The sequence below is a fragment of the Equus przewalskii genome, chromosome 20 (assembly GCF_037783145.1).
Source record: "Equus przewalskii isolate Varuska chromosome 20, EquPr2, whole genome shotgun sequence".
In the NCBI taxonomy this organism is placed as follows: domain Eukaryota; kingdom Metazoa; phylum Chordata; class Mammalia; order Perissodactyla; family Equidae; genus Equus; species Equus przewalskii.
In genome coordinates, this window is record NC_091850.1 from 24,668,408 (window position 1) to 24,692,555 (window position 24,148).

The 24,148-nt window shown below is 40.2% G+C and overlaps 1 protein-coding gene across 1 annotated transcript in view; it reads left to right on the forward strand.

Moving 5' to 3' along the window:
* Nucleotides 1-1,591: 1,591 nt before the first annotated feature.
* The window catches only part of PLCXD3 (phosphatidylinositol specific phospholipase C X domain containing 3), a 168,421-nt gene continuing 145,864 nt past the window's right edge, over nucleotides 1,592-24,148 (forward strand). Inside the window, exon 1 of the mRNA XM_070587662.1 lies at nucleotides 1,592-2,202. Within this exon, the coding sequence (XP_070443763.1) occupies nucleotides 2,100-2,202 (103 nt within the window). The 5' untranslated portion in view covers nucleotides 1,592-2,099. The remainder of the gene's footprint in view (nucleotides 2,203-24,148) is intronic.

Genomic DNA, 24,148 nt, shown 5'->3' on the forward strand with positions numbered 1-24,148 from the left:
GTTCGAATCCTGGCACAGACCTGCTCCTCTCACCCACTATGCTGTGGAGGTGTCCCACATACAAAAAAAAAATAAAAGGGGAGGATTGGCAACAGATGTTAGGTCAGGGCAAATTTTCCTCAGCCAAAAAAAAAAAAAAATGAAAAAAAGGCAAAGAGAGGGAAATACACATATGTTGCTGTGTTAATAAACTTAACTCTCACATTTCATATGATGCCTTGCTAATAGCAAAGCTCTTTCATATACACTCTTTCCTGGAAGCTTCACCACAAATCTCTGAGTTACTATTGCCATTTTATATAGAGACAACTAGGACTGACAGAGACTAGAAGACTCGCCCAAACTACTCATAGCCAGAGCAGCTGATTCCCAGAGTTGAGCTCTCCGCATTGCCCTGCAGTGATGTCTAGAGCACCAACATTAGCCAGAAGTGTGATGTTTGTAGATCTCTTGACCAAGAATCCTATAGTGAGCTAAATTCTCACTCTCATCAAAAGTATATGTGGGTTCTACCATGCTAGTAAGAATACTAAGATTTACCTTGGGAAAAAAAGTCCCAGTACATCTCTTTCTCATTCTTAAAGATAACACTACCATACCCTCTCGAAGCTATGAAGTTAGTCTATGGGAGAATGGAAAACTTGATCACAAGGCTAAGGCATTACGTCTCCTCTCTCCATCTTTCCCACAATGGTCCTCATTTAGAGTGAATGTTCTTTGGGCTTTGCATCCCTGTACAATAAGCAAGTTTTGGGTGTTTTTAATTCTATATGATTTACTGAAATAAAACGGCCATTCCCATGTTTTACAGGTCTCTCTCCTACCTTGGTTTTCATTTCCCCAACCTAATGGCATTTACTTTAGGAAAAGGATTTACACACCACTGGATCAAAGACCAGAGGTACCTTTACTGCATCTACTTTCTCTGGGTTGCAAAGACCCACCACATTTTCAGTCCATTACTTATTCCTACTCAGGCCATTCCTGGACTTACCACATTTGTAAGACTTGATTCCTCTCCTCTTTCTCGTATGAGAGCAGGTGGACCAAGACAGCTCTTTGGAGGCTCAATGAGTGATTTCTCTTGAGAAAGGTACAGCTCTCTAGTCTGCCAAGGAATGAAAATTCAGACAGTCACAAAGATCATTTCGAATGGTGCCAAATAAATTCCACCAAATGCGACTGGCAATAATTACAGCATGTCACTGAGAAATCTGATGATTTTCCTCTAGCATCAGGCTTCTGCCTGCTCCTGAGTGTCATGAGAACGACAGAGAGAGGACATAGGCAGCTTTATCCCTAGAAATAACATAGATTTCTCATGATCGGGGAAATGAAGGAGTTGAAGTGCTTCTTTACCTTGAAATGTCTGAAACAGGATACTAGGGATTAAGTAGGAACCACCTAGAATTTACTGCCTTTTCATGACAGCACACTTGTCAACTACTCCAAAAATTAGACAAAGTGGTGAATAAAGACCACCATTTTGTTATAAGCAGGGCTGTGGGCTCCAGCTGAGGAAAGCCATAACCTGTTGTAGCTTACAAAAAGGAAAGCTCTCTGGTAAGAATGGAAAGTCCTGAAAGCCAGTATGAGAGTCAGCTCCCCAGGAGACGATAGAATCCCGAAGTCTACTAGGATTTTAGGTCCAACCACAAGACTGTCTTTTTTTTACAAACAAGACCAGGAAGTCACATCAAAGGGCCGAGCAAGACCATAGGCAAAGCTGGGTAAACCAAGTTTTTAAAAAAAAAAGAATAACGATAAGCCAAGGAGAGCTGCAGAATGGCGAGAAAAGGCAGAGACGCATAGGAGGGATAAGACGGGAGGAGGGAGTCGGGGAGGGAGGGGAGAGAGGAGAAAGCCTAACGCGGACGTCAGGAACAAAAGCTCCGGCGGAGTCTGGCGGAGGCACGAAGGGAGCATGGGGTGTTTTGAATAATTATTAAAATTAGCATGTGTCTGCGCCATCCTGTGGGTGTGGCGCAGAGCGGAGTGTAAACTCTAGCGGGGCTGGAGCAAACATTGGATTAGCGGCAGCAACCTGCCAGCCTGCCCAAGGAGTGCGGGGACCTGCGCGCGGCAAGCAGACCAGCACCATGGCCTCGTCTCAGGGGAAGAATGAGCTGAAATTCGCCGACTGGATGGCAACTCTGCCGGAGAGCATCCACAGCATCCCCCTCACCAATTTAGCCATCCCAGGTAGGCGCGCTGAGGCTGCCGACGGGGCGCTTGGCGCCCGCTCCACCTGCCCCGCCCTGCTTTATTTGCCACTAAGTGGTAACTTGCCCCGATGCCCGAGGGAGGGAAACTCATCTCCAGAGGTGGGTCTCGGGCCAGGCGAGCGCGTGCCTGGGAGCCCCGGGCCTCCTCGCCTTTTCCAAACCTCTGGGGACCGTGGCGCGTGGAGTCAAGGTGACTGCTTTTGCGCTGGGCTTTGGAAGCAGGCTGTGTGAGAGGGCTGGGTTAGGGGAAAGGCTCAGCTGTAGGATGCGCTTCGCGTCCCCCTCCCACGGTTTTCCCCGCAGACTCAGGGGGTGGGGGCGATTTCTGGGTCTGTGGGAAGACAGAGCGAGGTGAGCGCGAGCTGGCGTCCTAAGGGCTCGGCTGGTGGACCTCGGACTCCATCCTGTCACAGAATAGAGCGGATTTGGTAGATTTCTCCGCTAGAACCTACTCGAGTCATTGACATTCGTCTCCAGTCTCCTTTAAAGAGACAAAGCGCTTCCCGAAGAGTGATGAAAGTTCAGGGACCGGCGACGGCATGATCGCTGCCCTTGACTGGGAGCTGCAGGGGGCGAGGGGCGAAGGGCGCCGCGTCCTGGGCTGCGTGCATCCCGAGGGCCTGGCCGGGTGGCCACCTTCTGGATTCTGGTCCAAGTGCTGTTAGCAACGTATAGCGCCCGGGTCAGAAAAGCAAACCCTGTAGACTGTGCGTTTGCTGCTTGGGACAGAAGCCGGGTAGGGGACCTTGCGTGAGCAGCGGCTGAGGGATGGGATTGACAGGCAAACCATAGGGAACGGCGATTGCGCGGTGTCCAGACAGCCTAGAAGGAAGGAATCCTGGGCAAAGCAAGGAAGGGATCCAGAGGCTGCAGCATGGTGCGTGCGACTTGGACCAGAGGACTGGGCAGGTTTCTGGGGCAGCAGCCCCTAGCCCAGGTGTGCAGAGCAGACAGTCGTTTCAGGACAGTGTACCATGGTGACAGCTGGGGACACAGCCATACTTTGTTACCAATTTGACTTTTCACTTGGGCTGAGGGTGCAGACAACTGATCCTTCCAGGACCCAGCTAGAGGGCAAATTACCCACAGGTGGTCCATCCCCTGCCCTGAGCCAAGCCCAGTTATCAAGTTCATCCTTCTGGTCTACCTCCTCTTGCTCTGCCCCATTCAGTGCCCTCTCTCAGTCACTGGGAGAAAACATAGAGAAAAGAAAAAAACGGAAAAGAGGGGTACTCCTAAATATCCCAAGAGGCTCAAACCAGCAGCGCTAGAATTGATTAGCAACTCAAATCAATGGCTGTTAGTCAAGCGGATGTTTGGAGGCTGTGATAGGCACAGGCCACGCTGAGCGCTAACCCCAGAAGGGAAAGGATTGTCTCCTTTTGCCCATCATCAAGAGGTAGCTTCCCAAGAGCCCAGCTATCTCTAAGGAAAACAACACCGCAGCTTCTCCACTCTGCACGTACCCTGCTACCTGGGTGAGCCTGGGGATTGCTCTTTTGAAGGAGATAGTAGAAAGTACACAACTTTGTTGGCAAAATTCCACTCTCATTTCCACAGGCATTCTTATCCTCGTTTCTTTCTTTGTTTTTATTTGGTTTTTAGACAGTTACTTTCACATGGTCTCACCTGAGCATTTCTGTACACAGAGAAGGTAAGAAGGGCGAGGACTCTGACGCCAGCTTTCTGACAGGTGGCTCTCCAGGGACACAGAGAGATTAAAAGCCTAAATTCACATTTCTAGTTCTGAGGGATGGAATGATACCATGTCTGAATCTATCTTACATTTCTGTATTACTTCGCTTTGCAAAGCCCTAGTATGTACACCAGATCACATAATCCTTCCCCAAACCTTGGGAAGCAGGCAGTGCTGGTACGCTAAACTCCATTTCACAGACGTCAAAATCGCAGCTCAGTGAAGGCAAATAACCTACTATTAGGTTAGTGATCTGACCCCTAAAGTGGTCCTTAGGGAAGACCTCCTAGGAATTTTGGAGGGAAATGCTTTGGAGTTCATATCTGGATGATTCAGTTGCAACAAGTACTAACCAGGGTGGGGGGCCGAGGAACTGGGCATAAGCAGGAACAGGGAACTTTTTCTTTTCTCCCCATGGCACAAAGTGAAACCTGAGGTCAGAGACTTAGATATTCTGGTAATCTTAGAGACATAAAGATAATGGCATTGGATGCGGTGGGAATTTCCACTGTGTTCCCAACCCCTCTTAGTAAAGTAAAAAACCCCTGCAAAGCCTCCATTCCTACCCCCTGTACTTCTGAGAAAAAAAAAAAAAAAACATATTTCGCCAAGTCTCCATCCTTGAATTCCCCCATGATCCTGTAAAGTTGGTTTGGTAGATCCATATATATAAATCCAGGTTTTAAAATGAGTTTGGTATCTTTCTGCATTACTCAATTGTGAGAATTGGGGAGGAAAAAAGACATTCAAACTTCGATAGTCAGAGAAGACTAATTGGAGACTATTAAACACTAATGGAATAATTGCCTTAAAATCATGCTAATAGCTTCCTGGCTGCTACATGTTTACTTGGCCAGTTGCTACAGCTTGAATTAAGTAATTATCTCCACCATTTAAAACCACTCCTGATGCACCACACAAGTGTTTCTGTGGAAGGGAACTGCTGCTCAGTCATCCTCAAAGCTTCAGGTTTTCTTAGGTGAAGCAACTGGAGAGTGAAGAGCTGTCTAATTATGAGGCCACCCACTTGGGGCAGCTGACCCAGATTACCCAGGGCTAGTGCAGGTGTGTGATATTCCCCACCATGAGCACGGTTCTGGCATCTCGAAACATTTCTCAAGTGTCTGCGTCTCGAATGCTTACAGAACCAAATCTCTCAGTGGCTGTTTTGCATTTAAATGGCTTCATGATTTGGTATTGACTGGCCTTAGGAATTAATTTAGTGATTGGTATTAGTAGTTTTACTTTTCATTTATTTTTCAAAGGAATGTTGGAACACCTTGACAGCTACTCAGATTTCAGTTTCGTCTGTTATTTCTTCCTATCTCTGATGACACCAAACTGAGTTTTCATTCATACATGCTTGTTTAACAATATCCTGGCATTTTGGATTTTGAATGATACCTTCTCTCACCACAAGCAGGTCAGAGAGGACTAACAGGGATGGAAACAGGAAGACAAAGTATAAAATTCAGGTGAGGTGAGTCTGATGAATTTCTGGCTGCTTTGAGGCAGAGTTCTAACTCTATAATCGTGGTGCCTCCAGAACCGTTGTAAAGAGATCCATCGTGGGAACGAGCAAGCTGTTGCTTGATCTGGGTAAGGTGTTGGTGATCTGGATCTATGACAGGGAGTCATTCTGTCCAAAATCCAAAGAATCAGGAAGGGATTTTTCTTTTCCCCATGGGAGGGGTCTGCTATGCATTTTCTGATATGTGATGAAAGTCTTCTTTACATAATACAGCAAATTGACCATGCAATAACAAAAGATGGGCCAAAATATTGTGAGACTAGAACCTCAGACACAGTGCGTCTTTCCTTGATGTTGGAGGAGATCAGCGAGAGGATGTGACCGCAGGTTGACCTGAGAGCTGGACCTGGGCAATAGGAGACCCCTTAACCCCGCCCCTGTCCTTGGAATGTACGATTTGACCACTGTTCCCACAGCCAGAGCTGGTTTCAAGGAGACAGCCTTGAGAGAGAAATGTTTTGTTGAGACCATCTGGATGGTATATGTGCCTGAACCCCATTAAGATCTCTATACAAACGTTTAAGATTCTGGCCGGTGGGTGCAGAGATCTACTCATCTTGTGGCCGCCCAAGACAAGCCTTGGATGTGAGTTCTCTTGCTTATTAAAACTGCTCCCTTCCAGTCTGCAGTGGTCTGCTTCTTTCTTCCGTTTCTCCTTGCCCTCTGTGTACGGGGGCTAGTTTGCAAACTAATGCTTGAACAGGAATTGATTGTACTTTAGATAAGAACACAGAAATGTTTTAGAAATCAATAATTATACCTGTCGATTTTGTTCATTTCTTCCGGAAAATGCCAACACCAGTGAAAAAAGAACAGTTTCCTAAGTTAAACTAGATGTTTATACAGTTCTGATTTTTGTGTTCTTGTGTCGGCTTTTCTTAGTTTTTAATTTCTTCCCTCACAGTGATCTCTTCTTCTTGTTGCCAGTGTTCCTGGAGCCAACTGTCTTCCTTTTTCTTGTGACTTACTATTCCTATTTCAATTGGGATGAAACAATCTAAGGACAAATCTGTGACTAGCTCTAACTATACAAATTTCTTTTGAAAAGCAGGGGATGTTTCATCGTTTTAGTCAGATGGTTATACGAAAGTTAATCTTTCAAAGCACTCAAAAAGCAATAGAATTGTTTAGGATATTTCTTGTGTTGCCTTTCCAAGTCCCAGTTTTGTTTTTGATTTTGCTAAAAAGAAAAAATTGAAGAATATCTGGAACATAACTTATTCTGCTAGAACTTTTTCCTGATGAGTTGTACTGAATCCCCAACTATTACTAATTAATATCAAGTGATACTTATGCCATTTTACAGTTTACAAAGTGTTTTCTCATGTACACGTGTGCTTTTCACATGTCCTATCAATAATCTTCTAAAACCTTGCTATTCAAAGTTGGTCCAGGGACCAGCAGCGTTGACATGCATGGAAGCTTGGTAGAAATGCAACATCTCAGACCCCACCCCTCAGACCAATTTAATCGCAATCTGCAGTTTAACAAGATCCACAGGTGATTTATGTACACATTTAAAGTTTGAAAAACATTGTTTTAGAGCATCTCTAAGGGGATCTTGATGTAAGTGGCAGAGCCAAATTTGAATATACATCTTTGACTAAGCTCTTTCTATTCAATCATGCAGTCTATCCACGAGTGTTCAAATTTACAATCAGGCTTAGAGCCAGAACCCCATATCTGAGTCAAGGCTAATGGCCCAGGCTGGGAACATTTCTGATAAGTGACATTGCAGTCATCATGCATCTTGAGCGATAAATGTATTTAATTGCTACTTAAGTGTTCAAATTAGGTCACTGTGATAAATGTAAAACCTTTCCCCTCCTTTCCTTAAAGTCCTGCTGCTCATTGATATCAGCCATCAACAGCACTTAAAGTCAGCCCATCTGGTGATGCTGGTGGGCACTTATGACAATCTAGGAAACATCCCTGTGTTAGTTCTTTGTCCATTTAATCTCATTCTTTGTTGTGTTATAGCTTCAGCTACTTTTGTTATATTTATGTGTTGCAGATTCATTCAACTCATCTATAAGCTAGAACTTTTCAATATTGCTCTTGAGTGATAGTGACATCATCAATGCAAAATATAGTAATAATCAGCATCAGAAAGCCACCAAAAACTAAGGTAAACAGTAAATTGATTTTTTATGGAAAGAAAATGATCAATCTTGTTTATATTTGCAAACCATGCCTCATTTATTTGAAGCATGGTTTACATGGAATAGAAACATGCATAAATGTGGTTATAACTCACTTGTTTGACTTTTATTAATTTGGGATAATCAGTGTTCTAAAATAGTTAAAATTTAAAAACCCCTCAAATTGCTAAAATGGATACCACAATGTTTATGTTAATATTCACATACTTTATTCATATGAAAATTTCTCATATCCTTACTCAGAGCTTGTTTTCTCTTATTTAATTCTAACCCCACCCAATCAGAATAGAAAGAGTAAATTACAAAGAGGAACGAGACTGCTGAGTGCCATACATCAGCAATAACAACGGGGAATATTCATGAGGGAAGACTAACAAATGAAGACACAGGGACCCAAAAGGTAGTGTCCCTAAACTCTGCCAGCCTGAAAGTAAAATCAGAGTCATGTTGATTGTCACTTTTGACTCCTTCCAAGTACCGCCTTGATGTGCTTCCAAGTAGTTCTGTAAATCTCTGGACAAATTCTTCTGTATGGTTTATCAGCCAATTTGGGGGCTACCACATGGCATCTGCCATTTTCCTTCTTTCCTGTTTTGGGGAAACTTTGGAGAGTTGTCACTTTTACTGCTTTGACATATAGAGAAACTGTACTTCCCTAGTTTTATGCCTAAAACACCACTGCTGCTGGCAGTCCCACTAGGGCCTGTGCTGTCTGCAGAGGCCCAACATTGAGGATGTTAATGTGTAACAAGCACCCTAGATTCCACTATAGTCAAAGGCTCCCAGAGCCCGTTCCCCTGCTGTGCAAGCTGCTGATGCCAACTTCTACTGACTTCTACTTCTGCCATTGCTGCCGAAGCCATGGATGCCAGCCCTACCAGAACTTTTCAATCATTTTGCCTGGTATGGATGTCAACAAAAGAGCTCTTTGAATTTGTATTGATTCTTTTGTTGCCCTCTTGCCCTGGGACTCAGGTATGAGTTTATGAGGGCTGGGCAGAGGACAATATGTGGGATAGATTTTATTCTGTACTCTGCATCATTCTCAATGTTAGCTCACTCTCTGTGTGTATGTGTGCACGTGCACATGAGTGTGTGTGTGCATGCATAGTGTGTACTGATTTCTCTTAAGATAACTTTCTTCCCAAGAAGCTTCTTGATTTTTCCTACAAGTAGATCTCTGGTGGGTGCTGCCTAATTAATCATTCTTCCAGGGAGGTCCATAGTAGGGATACAGTCGGAGTACGTACCATTCCCAGTGAGCAGCTTGGGACAATGTACATCTGACACACCTAAAGTAATTGCTAATATCTCCATTATTTTAAAGCACATTAGTAGAGTAATTGATGTTCACTGAGCCTTCAAGGAAAGGCTAAATTTCACACACATGCACCTGTATGCACATATTTTAATTATTGTTGGTTAAAGGGGTCAGCTCTATTAATCTGGAAATTGCACCCATTACTACCAACAAGGATGCTTCTTACCCATAAGCATTAGTTGTTTGAAACAAGAGGACATGTCACTTTGATGGGCACTCAAGGAACTTCTAGACACAATCATGGGATTTGATATCCTCAAGAAGCTTATACATTCTCTTATCTCTCCTTCTCTGGGTAGGGTTAGGAGTAATCTCCGAAGATGGGGGACCAGAAAAGTGTCTAAATCGTAGGTTCCAGAAGGCAGGGAAAAGTGAGAGAAATTGACCATGGTTCAGATGGAATTCTTCTTCCAGAAGCTTTCTACAGCACCATATGCTTTTATTATGCTCTGTTAAGAGAGGAAGATGGGTCAGGAAGAGGGGCAGGAGGAGATGGTTAAACATTCTTGAGAAGCAGCCAGGATTAGTCACCTCCGGAGATCAGGTACTGAAACAGATGGCCCGTGATGTGTTAGATGTGCTCTTGTTATGTGATCCTATGTTTCATTACAGATCCTGGGAGTGGACAGCTCATATTCCTCTCTATCTAAATGCCAGCTAATATGATGTCTCACATAGAAGAATTCTTCCTGTGAATTAATTTTTATAAAGCAGCCGTGTTTATCCTTAGTCAACATTATAAATGATGGTGTGTTGCTTGATTCACTTGAGGAATTTTTATTTCATGAAGGAAAGTAGACTATGATGAACGGCAATCTTGGTTGCCTGCCAGGCTTTCCTGCAGGTCCCCTTGGCTTGTTGGGTGCTGAAGAGAATGTGCACATGAAGGAGTTCTGATGGGCAAATGGGAACTTGCCTCAATGTGTGTCTCAGGCCATGCTTCGCTGTTGCCGTATATGGAGGAGAAGGAGGAGGAAGTATGTGAGGAGGAGGACCAAGGCTGCCTTAGCAGAGTTAGCTCTAAACACCCTCTTGCCGTGACCTGTTCTGGGCTTTTCTCAGAAAAAAAAAAAAGTGATCAGGGGGATGTAAAGATCCTGCCTTGAAAGTTGCTCGAAGGGAAGGCTGCAGAACTGTGAAATTGGGCTCAGTCTTTATCACCCCCCTCATGTTTTCATTTCTCTTCGTATTAGTTCAAATTCCTTGGGTCCAGCATTAGAGTCTTACTCTTGAAAATATCCTTAATTCCTTTGTCTCACTCTTTCCTGTTCTGCTTGCCTGGAAAAACCCCAACACAATTAATCTCAATTTTTTGCCTATTCGATCCCAGAAAACTTCAATGGCTAAACATTGCTGGAGAAAAATTGCACAGCCTGGATGCCCCAGCCCACTGGAAATTTCTGACCGTGACTCTTACTGCACGTCCCTAGTGTATTCATTTTCCTATTCTCTTAAATGACAATTTCATACTTCTTCTTGCTCCTTAAATCAACACCTCCTTCCCACCTTGCTCTAAACTTAGGACTTCACCTCTTATTTTATAGAAAAAAAATAGACGCAAACAGAAAAGAACTTCCTCAGTTTCCCTCCATTAACCCACCAACCCACTGCATCTATTTCTGCATATTCTGCATTTTCTTTAGAAGTCCTGGACCCGCTCCTACCTGCTTCTCTACTTGTGTCTGGATCCCATCCACTCAAATCTCCTCAAAGTTTACCCCTAAATGTATCCGCTCTCTCTCCCACATCATTATTTTTCTCTACCTGTCCTGAATCATGCTAGTTAGTACACAAACATTTGTTAATATTACCACTCTTAGGAAAAAGAAAAGCTCCCTTTGACTCCACATGTACCTCTCTATCCACTGCACTGTTTCTCTGATATTTGTAAAAATATCCCCTCTGTCTTCAGGTTGTTATTTCCCTTTCTCTCCTGAGCCCATGCCAACCTCATTATTTCCCCACCACTGCACTAAAATTGTTTTTATCAAGGTTGCCAATGACCTGTATTTTGCCAAAGCTAACAGTTAATTCTGTGTCATTTTATTTGAATGTTCAGCATCATTTGATGGAGTTGATCACACCCCTTTTCTTGGAAACATGTTTTTCCTTTGGCTTCTTATGGCATTCTTTATTGTGGTAAAAAAAAACCCCACGTAACATGAGATTTAGCCTCTTAACAATTTTTTGGGAGTACGGTATTGTTAGCTATAAGCACAATGGTGTGCAGCAGATCTCTGTAACTTTTTCATCTTGCATTATGGAAACTTTATACCCCTTAAACAGCAACTCATCTTTTCTCCTTCCCACAAGCCCCTGGCAACCACCATTCTACTTTCTGCTTTGATGTATTTGACTGCTTTAGATATCTCATATAAGTCTAATAATATAGCATTTGTCCTGTGACTGGATTACTTCACTTTGTATAATGTCCTCAAGGTTCATTTACATTGAGGCATATGGCAGGATTTCCTTTTTTCATGGCTGAATAGTATTCCATCGTAGGTACACACCACATTTTGTTTATCTAGTCATTTGTTGATGGACATTTAGATTGTTTCTATATCTTGGCTATTGTGAATAATGGTGCAATGAACACAGGAGTGCTAATGTGTCTTTGATATCCTTATTTAAGTTCTTTTGGATAAATACCCAGAAATAGGATTGCTGGGTCATATAGTAGTTCTCTTAATTTTTTGAAGAACTGCCATATTGTTTTCCATAGCAGCTGCACCATTTTACCACCAACAGTGAACAAGGGTTCCAATTTCTTCACATCTTCACCAACACTTGTTATTTTCTGATTTTGGGTTTTGTTTTTTTAAAAATGAGTATCCTAACAGGTTTGGGGTGATATCTCATTGTGGTTTTGATGTTAATTTCCCTGATTAGTGATGTAGAGCATCTTCTCATCTACCTGTCAGCCATTTTTGTGTCTTTTTTGGAGCAACGTCTTTTCAAGTCTTTTGCCTTTTTTTTTTTTAAAGATTTTATTTTTTTCCTTTTTCTCCCCAAAGCCCCGCAGTACATAGTTGTATATTCTGAGTTGTGGGTCCTTCTAGTTGTGGCATGTGGGACGCTGCCTCACTGTGGCTGGATGAGTGGTGCCATGTCCGCGCCCAGGATTCGAACCAACAAAACACTGGGCCGCCTGCAGTGGAGCGCACGAACTTAACCACTCGGCCACGGGGCCAGCCCCTCTCATCTTTTGCCTTTTTTTAAATTGAGTTATTTGGTATTTTGCTATTTGGTTGTAAGAGTTCATTATTTTGGAAATTAATTTCTTACAAATATATGGTTTTCAAATATTTTCTTCCATTTCATAGGTTTTGCTTTCATTCTATTGATTACTTCCTTTGCCATGCAGAAGTTTTTCAGTTTGATGTATTTCCACTTCTTCTATTGTTTTGTTGTTGTAGTCTGTGCTTTTGGTGTCATATCCAAGAAATTATTGCCAAGACCAATGTCCAGAACTTTTTCCCCATGTTTTCTGCTAGAAGTTTTACATTTTCAGGTCTTAAGTTTAAATCTTTAATTCAATTAGAGCTGATTTTTATGTATGGTGTAAGATAAGGGTCCAGTTTCATTCTTTTTCATTCTTTTGCATGCATTTGATTTTCCCAATATGTTTGTTGAAGAGACTATCCTTTCATCATTATGTTTTCTTGGCACCCTTGTCAAAGATTGGTTGACTGTGTATGTTTCTGGGATCTCCATTTTCTTCCATTGGTGTATATATTTGCCTTCATGCTAGTACCATACTGTTTTGATTACAGTAGTTTTGTAACATGTTTTGAAACGCAAAGTATGAGGTCTGCAGCTTTGTTCTTCTTTCTCAAGACTTGTTTTAACTATTTGGGTCCTTTTTGGTTCTATATGAGTTGTGGTATTGTTTTTTCTCTTTCTGTAGAAAAGCACCATTGGGATTTTGACGGGGATTGCATTGAATCTGTAGGTCACTTTGGGCATTTTAACAGTATTAAGTCTTCCATCCATGAACATGGGATGTCTTTCCATTTGTTTGAATCTTCTTTAATTTCTTTCACAAATCTTTTGCAGTTTTATGAGTAGAAGTATTTCACCTCCTTGGTTAAGGTTATTCTGAAGTATTTTATTCTTTTTGATGCTATTATATATGGGATTGTTTTCTCAATTTCCCTTTTGGATTGTTTATTTTTAGTGTATAGAAATGAGACTGATTTTTGTATATTGATTTTGTATTCTGTAACTTTACTAAATGCATTTGTTCTAACAATTCTTGTGTGTGTGTGAGCGTAATCTTTAGAGTTTTCTACATATAAGATCATGTCATCTGTGAACACAGATAATTTCACTTCTTTCTTTCCTATTTGGATGTCTTTTACTTCTTTTTCTTGCTTAATTGCTCTGCCTATATTTCCAGTATTATGTTGACTAGAAGTGATAAGAGTGGGCATACTTGCTTTGTTCCTGATCTTAGAAGAAAAGCTTTTACCTTTGGATATGATGTTAGCTGTGGGTATTTCATATATGACCTTTTTTATGTTAAGATAATTTCCTTCTATTACCAGTTTGTTGAATGTTTTTATCATGAAAGAATGTTGAATTTTGTCAGGTGCTTTTACTGCATCTACTAAGATGATCATGTGATTTTTATCCATCATTCTGTTGATGTGATGTATTACATTGATTGATCCTTGTATGTCGAACCATCCTTGCACTCTTGGGTTAAATCCCACATGGTCATGATGTATCATCCTTTTAAAGTGTTGTTGAATTTGGTTTGCTAGTATTTTGTTGAGGAGTTTTGCATTTATATTCATCAGGGATATTGACCTGTAGTTTCCTTTTCTTGTAGTGTGTTTGTCTGGCTTTTATATCAGAGTAATGCTGGCCTCACAAAATGAGTTTGGAAGTATTCCCTCATCTTTAATTTTTTTGTAAGGGTTTAAGAAAGATTGGCAGTAATTCTTTAAATGTTTGGTGGAATTCAGCAGTGAACCCATCTGTGGTCCTGGGGTTTTCTGTGTTCAGAGGTTTTTGATTACAGATTCAAATCTCCTTATTAGTTGTAGATCTGTTCAGATTTTCTATTTCTTCAGGATTCAGTCTTGGTAGGCTGTGTGTTTCTAGGAACTTATTCTCAGTTATACAGTTTATTGGCATATAATTGTTTATAGTACTCTCTTTTAATCCTTTTTATTTCTATGGCCTCAGTTGTAATGTCTCCTTTTTCATTTCAGATTTCATTTATTTGTCTTCTCTTTTTTTCTTAGACTTGCTAAAGTTTTGTCAATTTTGTTTGTCTTTTCAAAAAACCAACTCTTAGTTTTGTTGATTTTTTCCATTGTTTTTCTACTCTCAATTTCATTTATTTCCTCTGTAATCTTTATTATTTCCTTCCTTTTACTAACTTTGGGCTTAATTTCTTCTTCTATTTCTAGTTCCTTGCGGTATAGAATTAGGTTGTTTGAGGTCTTTCTTCTTTTTTAATGCAGGCGTTTATTGCTATAAACTTCCGTCTTAGTAATGCTTTTGATGCATTCCATTGGTTTTGGTATGTGGTGTTTTCATTTCCCTTTGTCTCAAGATATTTTCTAATTTCCCTTATGATTTCTTATTTGACCAATTGGTTATTAAAAAGTATATTGTTTAATTTCCACATATTTGAGAATTTTACCATTTTCTTCTCCTATTGATTTCTAGTTTCATTCCATTGTGGTCAGAAAAGATACCTGGTATGATTTCAGTCTTTTAAATCTGTTGAGACTTATTTTGTGACCTAACGTGATCTATCCTGGAGAATGTTGCATATGTGCTTGATAACAATGTGTGTTCTGCTGTGGTTGGATGGAATGTTCTGTATATGTCTGCTAGCTATATTTGGTCTATAGTGTTGTTCAAGTCTTCTCTTTCCTTAATTGATCTTCTGTTTGGATGTCCTATCCATTATTGAAAGTGGAATATTGAAATCTCCTATTATTATTGTGTTGCTGTCTATTTCTCCCTTGAGTTTTGTCAGTGTTTGCTTCATATATTTAGGTATTCTGATATTGGATGCATTTATCTTTATAATTTGTGTATCTTCCTTGTGAATTGACACTTTTGTAGTGATATAATGTCCTTTTTGGTCTCTTGTGACAGTTTTTGACTTAAAGTTTATTTTGTCTGATATAAGTATGGCTACACCTGCTCTCTGGCGGTTACTATTTGCATGGAATATCTTTTTCCATTCTTTCATTTTCAGCCTATATGTGTTCTTAAATCTAAAATGAGTCTCTTGTTTCAACAGCAGATTAAAAGGATCATGCACCATGACCAAGTGGGTTTTATCCCTGAAATGTAAAGATGGTTCAACGTACACAAATCAATAAATGTGATACACCATATTAATAGAATGAAGGATGAAAATCATATGATCCTCTCAATACCTTCCCATGATTTTCATTTGAATGACTTATAGAAATCTCAAGCTTAACATGACCCAGAAAGAACTACTGAGTTCACCATCCATTACCAAGTTTGTTCTTAATCAAGTTTTCCCCATCTAAGCATTTTGCATCACTATCTATCAGTTTCTCAAGCCCAAAAGTTTGGAGCAATTCTTTATTTCTTTTTTTCCCCCTGAAACTCTAAACCATCATATCTGTAAATCCTGTTGGCTCTTTCTCCAAAATGTATCCCAAATCCTTTCATTTCTCACTATTTCCACTATTACAATCCTAATCTAGTTGCTGTTATCTCCCACATGAATTCCTCTGAAGGCCTCCTAACCAATTTCCCTGCCCTCATTTTTGTCCTTCTACACAGAGTGTCGTTCAAAAGTATAAATTGGGTACATCATTCACTTATTTTAAACCCTCTGCATTTACTTACTAAAATTACTGGCCCCTGTCTGTCTTTCTGACCTCAGCTCCTTCTACCTTTCCTCACTCACTTATTCTAGCCATTCCTTCTCCATACCCTCCAGATTTTTTCTTGTTTTAGAGATTTTCTTGGAATCCTCCTCCAGATCATTACCAGTCTGCCTTCTTTTCTTTCTGGCCTTCAATATGATGCCTTCTCCTCAGGAGATATTCCCCAACCATGCTAGCCAATGCAGTTTACTTCCATCCTTAACATTCTTTAAACAATTGCTTGGTTTACCGTTTTCATAGTGCTTGAGTAGCAACAATTAGTTGCTTTATTTATTTGTATGTTTATTATCTGTCAACTGAATAGAATATAAGCTCCTTGAGGACTGGACCTTGTCTGAATCTTTTCTGATGCCCAGAATATGTCTGGCCTGTGGTCAATGTGTGGTAAATAATTGTGGACAAATAACAAATGACAAACCAGTATAGAGGGACTCTGACCTTGCTTCTGTTCTGTTCATTTGAAAACAAGGCAACCCCAAGGAAGTATTCAAGTCAGCTTTATTTTTCAAGTTCTTTAACAAAAACAGGCTCATTTCAGCAAAGGGATGATCTCAATGAACTTTAATAAAGACTATACTGGGCCCAATGTTTTTTGAATGAGTCACATGACAATTGAAAAGGTGAAATAGAAATTTGTTTTATATGGCAGTTTTCAGCCATTACGGCACTACACGTTCAAGCAATTTTCTTGTAATTTCTACGTTTATACACTTAATGATTATTGATGATGATAACGACTTTGAAGAAATATCAGATTGGACTGTGCCTTCAGGAGAAAAAACTATGCTATTTTTAGTACTGTTTTGGTTTTTAAGTTTTGTATTCTAATTATCTGTAAGATGGTAATTCAAGTATGACCTATATAGTAATGTATTTAATGAAAATATAGTAATCATGCTCACCCCCACAATTATTTTAAATACTGCTTTTATTATTTGTTAGCCTCTGTTAAGGAATATGGGAAATTCTACTAAAATACAACGAAAGTATACATGATAGCCACAAGGCAAAAAAAGAGGTTCCACCTAAGAAACCAATATAATAGATTTAAAATGCCTGTACAAAAGATGTAAGAGCTGGCATTTAATTGCAGAAATGTGTCAACATGGCTAAAGTCAAGAAACGGCCTAGACTAAAACAATGAAAACATACCAAGATCTCTCTTCGCTATGCTTGGAGCTAGAAGTGGTAAAAGGACAGGCTAGATCATGGCTTGTGACAGATAGTGTGAAATTAACAGATGGTAAGAAAAAAAATAAGCACTACCTAATTTATACAGAGGAGATGTAATTTTAAAATGTAGGCTCTAGTTTCAAATACCTGGGTTCGAAGCCTGGCTTTGCCGTTTATTAGCTCTGTGACTTCAGGAAAATTACTTAATCTCTCTGTGCTTCAGTTTCGTCAATTAAAAAGTGGGGATAATAATAGTACTTCAGAGGTTGTCAGGAGGACTTCATAGGAAGAGTGCTGCTTAGGTGGTTGTAAGGATTAAATGAGGATCCACGTAAAGCGCCTAACAGTGGCTGCTGTACACGAGGTTACCGATTTATATTTTATTGGTGATTTTCAATCAAGATGAATAATCTTTAGAAGAAAAGTGAGAAAATAGTAAGAAAAAATGTTTTCGAATGTGTAAAGCTTTTGTGCCGAGGTAATATATATCTCCACGTACTAAGACTAAAAAAAAAACCTGATAAAATATTACAGAACCAAACAGTTGTTTCCAGAGATTGTGAAAACTGAGGTATAAAGATACGTAAATGTCACAATTTCTAAAAGAGCAAAAATGGATCCCAGCAACTGTATAGGGTAATACATGAGTGATTTGTGACTAATTAAAACAAGGAAGTGATGCTAACCTACATGCTGGTTAAGGGAGCACCTTATATTGTGCAAAGTGAGCTGCCTGGGATACATGAAACCCCAGCTGCAGTCTTGGATCTGCAACCAAGTCTTGGGCAAGTCACTTAACTCCACTGGGTCTTTGGTGTTAAAGCTGTAAAACTGCATAGCGGTTGATGTTGTGGACAAACTTGGTTCAAACCACGGCTCTGCTAGTTACCAGCTGAGTCATGGGAGGCTCTAAAAATTCTCTGAGTTACAATTTCCTCAGCTCTAAAATGGAGATAATGACAGTCCCAACTTCATATCCTTTGTTGTGAGGATTCAATCGGATAATATATATAGTATACCTGTCACAGAGTAAGGGGTCAATAAATGTAGCTCTTTTTATTATTCCGTCATGCCTAGTTAACCTCATTTATTTTGCTAACAGGGTCCCTGGCAGGGCTTACCTGGTTCTCTGCCTCTCTAATTTCCTTTTTCCTTGACTCCTCTCAGTTAAAGCCTCTCGACTTTTCTCTCTTCCCTTTTCAGGTCCAGCCGTGCCCTACGCTCCAGAACCAGTCCAGTTATAGACAAGGGACTGTGAAGAGGGCTATTTCAACAGTTGCCTTGCTGTGTCCAGAGCTCAGCTTCTGTGATGCAGCTGGTTCTAGAAGATGAGCTGTTGTGGGAGGGGCAGATGTGAGTAGCCCAGAGAGTGGACTGGATCTTCCCACTGGTGGAGAGGATATTGGCTAGGAAACACAGTGACAAGTGACAGGGAGAATATCCATATCCAGAGAGGACAGTGACCAGCAATAGTTCTGGTTCAGCAGAGGGAACACAGTCCAATATATGGACAAGATAATAGGAGATCTGCAAGTAAAATTCCTAGAAACACAGGGAAAATTCAGCCAGATTGGACTTCCTTGTATGAAGTTTCCTTGTCCGAGTCTGAGCTTTGGAGACCACCTTAGATAACTAGACTTTTCTCTCTAAGATGAAGTACTTCAGCCCCAGACTATACCTATATCCTAGGATGAGAAGAATTCTGTATTATTCTTCCCACTCAGTCCCAGAATACCTTGTGCCTGGCTGAGTTCTCTCTCATTGTGATTTATGAGAAAACTCCCAGTTGTTACAAGGCTGATGGATATATTAGGTGAGGAAGATTGGCCCTGAGCTAACACCTGTTGCCAATCTTCCTCTTTTTGCTTGAGGAAGATTGTCACTGAGCTAACATCTGTGCTAATCTTCCTCTATTTTGTATGTGGGTCACTGCCACAACATGGCCTGATGAGTGGGGTGTGGACCATTGCCCGGGATCCAAACCCATGAACCTGGAGCCACTTAAAGTGGAGTGCGTGAACTTAATCACTACACTACTGGGCAGAAAGCCTAAATTTTTAAATGATTTGTAAACCTGAAGATTAATTGAAACTATTCCAATAAGCCTTAACAAGAGTTGAACTGAAAAAAAATGAAATATAAAATATGTAAGAGCAAGTTGATAGAAACCTGACTTTACGATTTTTGAGAAAAAGACCTGGGGCACATAGCCAACTGGAAGCTGACTATAAGTCAGTAGTATGACGTGGCAGTAAATGTACATCTGGGCTGCATCGCCGGATACAGTTCATAGAACAAGGAGGGTGCTAGCCTGACTGACCTTGTGCTGGGCAGAGCCATCTGCAGCCTGGTGCTCAGTTCTGGGCTTCAGACTTTCAGAGAGACTCTGGAAAGCTGCCATGTGTTGGGGGAGTAAGGGGTTGGGGATTGTAGATGGAATTGGAGATTTACCAAGTCATTGACTGAAGTTTCTGGAAGCCAAATTGCATGGGAATATAGTCACTTCTCTTCACACACATGTAGGAGAGATCTCTGGAGTTCTAAATTAAAGCAACCAAAAAATAGAATTTAAAAGGATGAAGCTTTGGGCAAACTGAAAAAGACGGGAAGAACCTTTTATCAATGTGATTTTTAAGTAGTGAACTCACCCTCCCTAGAAGTGTGTAAAGAGAGGCTGGATGGTCATCTTCTGAACATCTGCACTGACACAGCGGTTGACCCAAATGACCTCTCAGGCCTTTTCTGATTCTAAGAAGCTGTGTGATTTTGGGTATGTTACTTCAACTTCAATTTCTTGTATGAAAACGGGGCAGGAATAGTACCCACATTCATATGATTGTTGTGTGAATTAATGGAATAATCTGTGTGAAACATTTAGCATAGTGCCTGACACCTCGTAAGTTCTCAATGAATGTTATGAGTTATACAAAGTTACCTTTGTTAACCTATGAGTTAACAAAGTTACAGTTACCTTGACAGACTGAATAAATCCAATCTTTTCACCAATCACTACTTCTACCTTACCTGTCCTCCATCTATGGCATATTTTTGCTCTTTTACCTGTATTGTTTTTTAGAATGTTTTACTTATTGTTTAATTGCCTAGAAAAACTTAGCAATCTCTTCTAGAAGGCGGGATATGGACTGAAAATTGAATACAGCAGGAACAAAGCCCATTTTAATTTAGAACATGAATATTATTTCCAAAGCTATTAGATTAAGAACAATATTTTGGCATATCAGTAGATAGAACTTACTTTTCTCTTGTGTCAATGTGATTATCGAGACTGCCCTCCCGTGATGGAAGATGTGCAGACTGTCCACTGCGATCATTCCATTACCACACACAGATTGGGATCCCCTGGGCCTTTCCTGAAGTCAAGATGCCCAAATGACCCTAAGGCCCTGATTTTGAGCAGAGTTCTTGAAGGGGAAAACAACAACCCTGAGTTTAAAATTTTTCCAAGAATGGTTTTCTGCTTAAAGCCAGTTTCCTCTTCAGACGTTTCATTATGTTAATGGACAATTCATTGAAGGGCCATTTAAACAATTTAATGGGGTGGACTACAGTATTTAGCAGCAGTACTTGGTTGGTAAATTGTTGATAAAACGAAAGATTGGAGTGAGAAAAAACTTCCGGACTTAAAGCCTAGAAATGTAAGAACAAACACTTTGCAAAAAGTTGCAAAAAAATAAAGGTGTGTGACTCATGGAGGCAGTAACTTACAGATGGCTCACCTACTTTGGTCTCAATTGTTCAATGAATGTGCATGTAAATATTTTAGAATACTGTAGTGTCTGTGTGTGTGTGTGTGTGTTTTAGGATCTTAAATCATACATTTTATTGGTATCAAGCATTTATCAAGTCAATCTGATTAAGCATTGGAATTTATATACATAGAACTAACCTACCAGCCCCCTCAATGCACATGTTAAAATGGACATTACGTTTTTTAGTAATAACTGACAATTTGGACATCTAGGGTGGGGCAAGTCACTCAACATCTTTGTGTTTATTTCCCTACCTATTAGATGGCAATATCAATAATTCCTTTCTCAAAAGGAGAGGGATTCTATGCTAGTGCATATTTACAATATATGTTTGATAACACAAGGATCAGTAAAATTAGAATGCTTAATTTTGTGTGTGTTCGTGATGCTAAAAGTATTTTGGATAGAGGAGGGCAAAAAATGACAATTTAAAATCTAAATACACGTGACTATTAATTTAAATAGGAAAATAGTATGACTATCTACTTCCAAAATGTGTAATCTAATAGAGCAATCATTTTTCAAGATTTAGTGTTGTTTTCTATTTATATATATATATATATATATATATATATATATAATTTTCTTTTTTGCTTGAGGAAGATTAGCCCTGAGCTAACATCAGTGCCAGTCTTCCTCTATGTTGCATGTGGGATGCCTTTCATAGCATGGCTGATTCATGGCATACATCTGCTTCCAGGATCCGAACTCATGAACTCGGGCTGCTGAAGCAGAATGCATGGAACTTCAACCACTTGGCCACAGGGTCGGCCCCTATATATTTTTTTAATAACTTGTTTTTTAAAAATTATGGTAAAATATACATAGCACTGGATTTACCATTTTATCCCTTTTTAAGTGTACAGTTCAGTGGCTTGAAGTACATTCACGTCGTTGTACAACCATCACTGCCGTCCATCCACAGAACATTTTCCATCTTGCAAAACTGGAAGCTGTACCTATTAAACAGTACCATTTTCAAGTTACTTTTAAAATAATTTTCTCTTTCACCTATAAAACACTTTAAATATTACAAAGATGTAGTATATATTTTATCTTATTTGTGCTTCAACAATCTTTTAAGAAAGATGGGGACCCAAGGCTCAGAGACACTTGGTAAGTTGCTAACTCTCACTCCTTCAGTTGAGTGGAGAGCCAGAGCTGGAACTCAGGTCATTTGGCGCCCAATCTAGTATTCCTTCCTGCTTAATCCCATTGATAATGCAAAACCAACTCGTTGTTTGTTTCACCTGATCTCTCAAGTGACCGGGGTTCTTGTTCTCTGATTGTGCTCATCTACTATAAACTTTGTACTTACTTTCCAAGTTCTCTTTCGATCCCCAGTATTTGAGATTTGTGGCTTTTTTTGATAGGATAGTATCAGATTCCCTTTAATTGAAATCGTTTATGGTTTAAATGCTACATGTAGAAACTGATCTTAAAATGAACTTGTCCAATGGATGAACCTTGAGAACATTATAGTAAGTGAAATAAGCCAGTCACAAAAAGGCAAACACTGCATGATTCTGCTTGTATGCAGTATCTAAAATAGTCAAGCTCATAGAATCAGAGTAGAAAGTAGGGGGAGGGGAGAGGGGGACTGGAGAGTTGTTTAATGTGAATAGAGTTTCAGTTTGCAAGATGAGAAAGTTCTGGCCAGCTGGTGCACAACAATGTGAATATACTTAACACTATTGAACAGTAAACTTCAAAGTAGTTAAAAAGGTGAGCTTTTCTTTTTTCTTTTTTTACCACAATTGGAAAAAAAAACCACTTGCCCAGTCAGGTCAACTTTTACAGGTTTTAACATAATTACCCATAGGTTCGCTTTGCAGTTTTCTGCAGTGTTTGTAATTCTTTGAGGCTCTAACACCAAAAAAGGGCATTTTCTCTAGCTTTGCTCCTGGCTACAAGGCTAATAATCTTGTTTTTCCCTCTTCTTATTTCATTCTTATTTCATTCTTGGTTTCACTGATTGAAGATGGCCAAATCACATTACCTTCTCGGGCCTCTGTTTCTTTAGTGTGATATCAGGCTAATGTACTTTGTCCTCTTAAGTATCCTGCTGGTAAGGATTAGTGAAATAATATATGGGAAGCTTTCAAATTCCTTATATTGGAAATATCTTCCTGGGTGTGTAAACATGTTAGGATTCACATTGCCCAGAGTCACCTTCCAAGGACAATTTCTCTTCTTGGAGGGAGGCAGTGGCACCATATTACAACTTGGACAAGATCAAGATTCATCCATTCAGAAATTACATACTAAACACTAAATATGTTCCAGGCTGTTCTAGAGGCTGGAAATGGAGGTAAACAAACCGGATTCGGCAATTCCATTCTAGTAGTAGAAAAGAGACCATAAACAACTACACAGAAAGAGCCTTTGGAAGAATACACCTAAATCAGAGGGGTCATGTTGATTTTTATGGAAATCTCTGAGCTCCAGGTCATAACAAGTCCTCTTGGAGGACTTCATTTTTCATTTTCACATTAAACTTTGGAATATGGGTACAATGGTTGAGAGTCTGTCATATGCTCCCCATAAGCACTCGTGGCTTGGGCTCTCAATAACCAACTAAATAGTGAAAATTCCAGTCTTTCTTTTAGATAGATAGTCACAAATATCTAGATGAAAGCGTGACCTTTTCGTCTTTCACAGGGATGTTTCTGTGGACTGACTCCCTGATCTTCATGCTGGAAGGTGGGAGAAGGCAGGGAGGCGGTGGCTGAAGTGTGGGTACCAGAAGCCTCCCTCCCTTCTTTAACCTTATTCTACACATGGGCTCAGTTTCTTTCACAGTTTCTTCCCAGGCCCAGGCCCCGTGACAGTTGCTTGCAATCATATTGCACTCTTCATTTACCTGCATCCTTAGCTTCAGACCCTGACCAGGGTAATATCGAAAGAAAGTCTCTCCTTTTTCCTGGCCCTTTTAGAAGCTGTTGATCTAGTTGGAGAGCGCTCGCTGAGTTTTAGGGCCGCCCTGCGCCTTAGAAGTCCGAAGGGAGTTCTTTCAGAGGTGATGGAAAGACAATTGTTGAGTCTGCTCCATGTGTGTGATTCCAAAAGAATAATCTGACTCCTCTTCAGTAGGCTGGAAAGCTCTTCCTGACGCAGAAGTATAGTTCTGGGAGATCCAGCTTAAAGTACTCGAGCAGTACGTTCACAGGAAGAGATCACAGTAACATCAAATACAATACCATTTACCAAAGGCCTGCCTTCTGAGAGTCACTTACATGTATTAACTCTAATCCTTATAACACCGCTGTACAGCCAATATTATTCCCATTTTACAAATGTGCAAATAGAGAGATTAGATACTTGGGCTCACAGAAATACTAGGCTATGGGATGGAGAGCTGTCAAGTTTCAGCT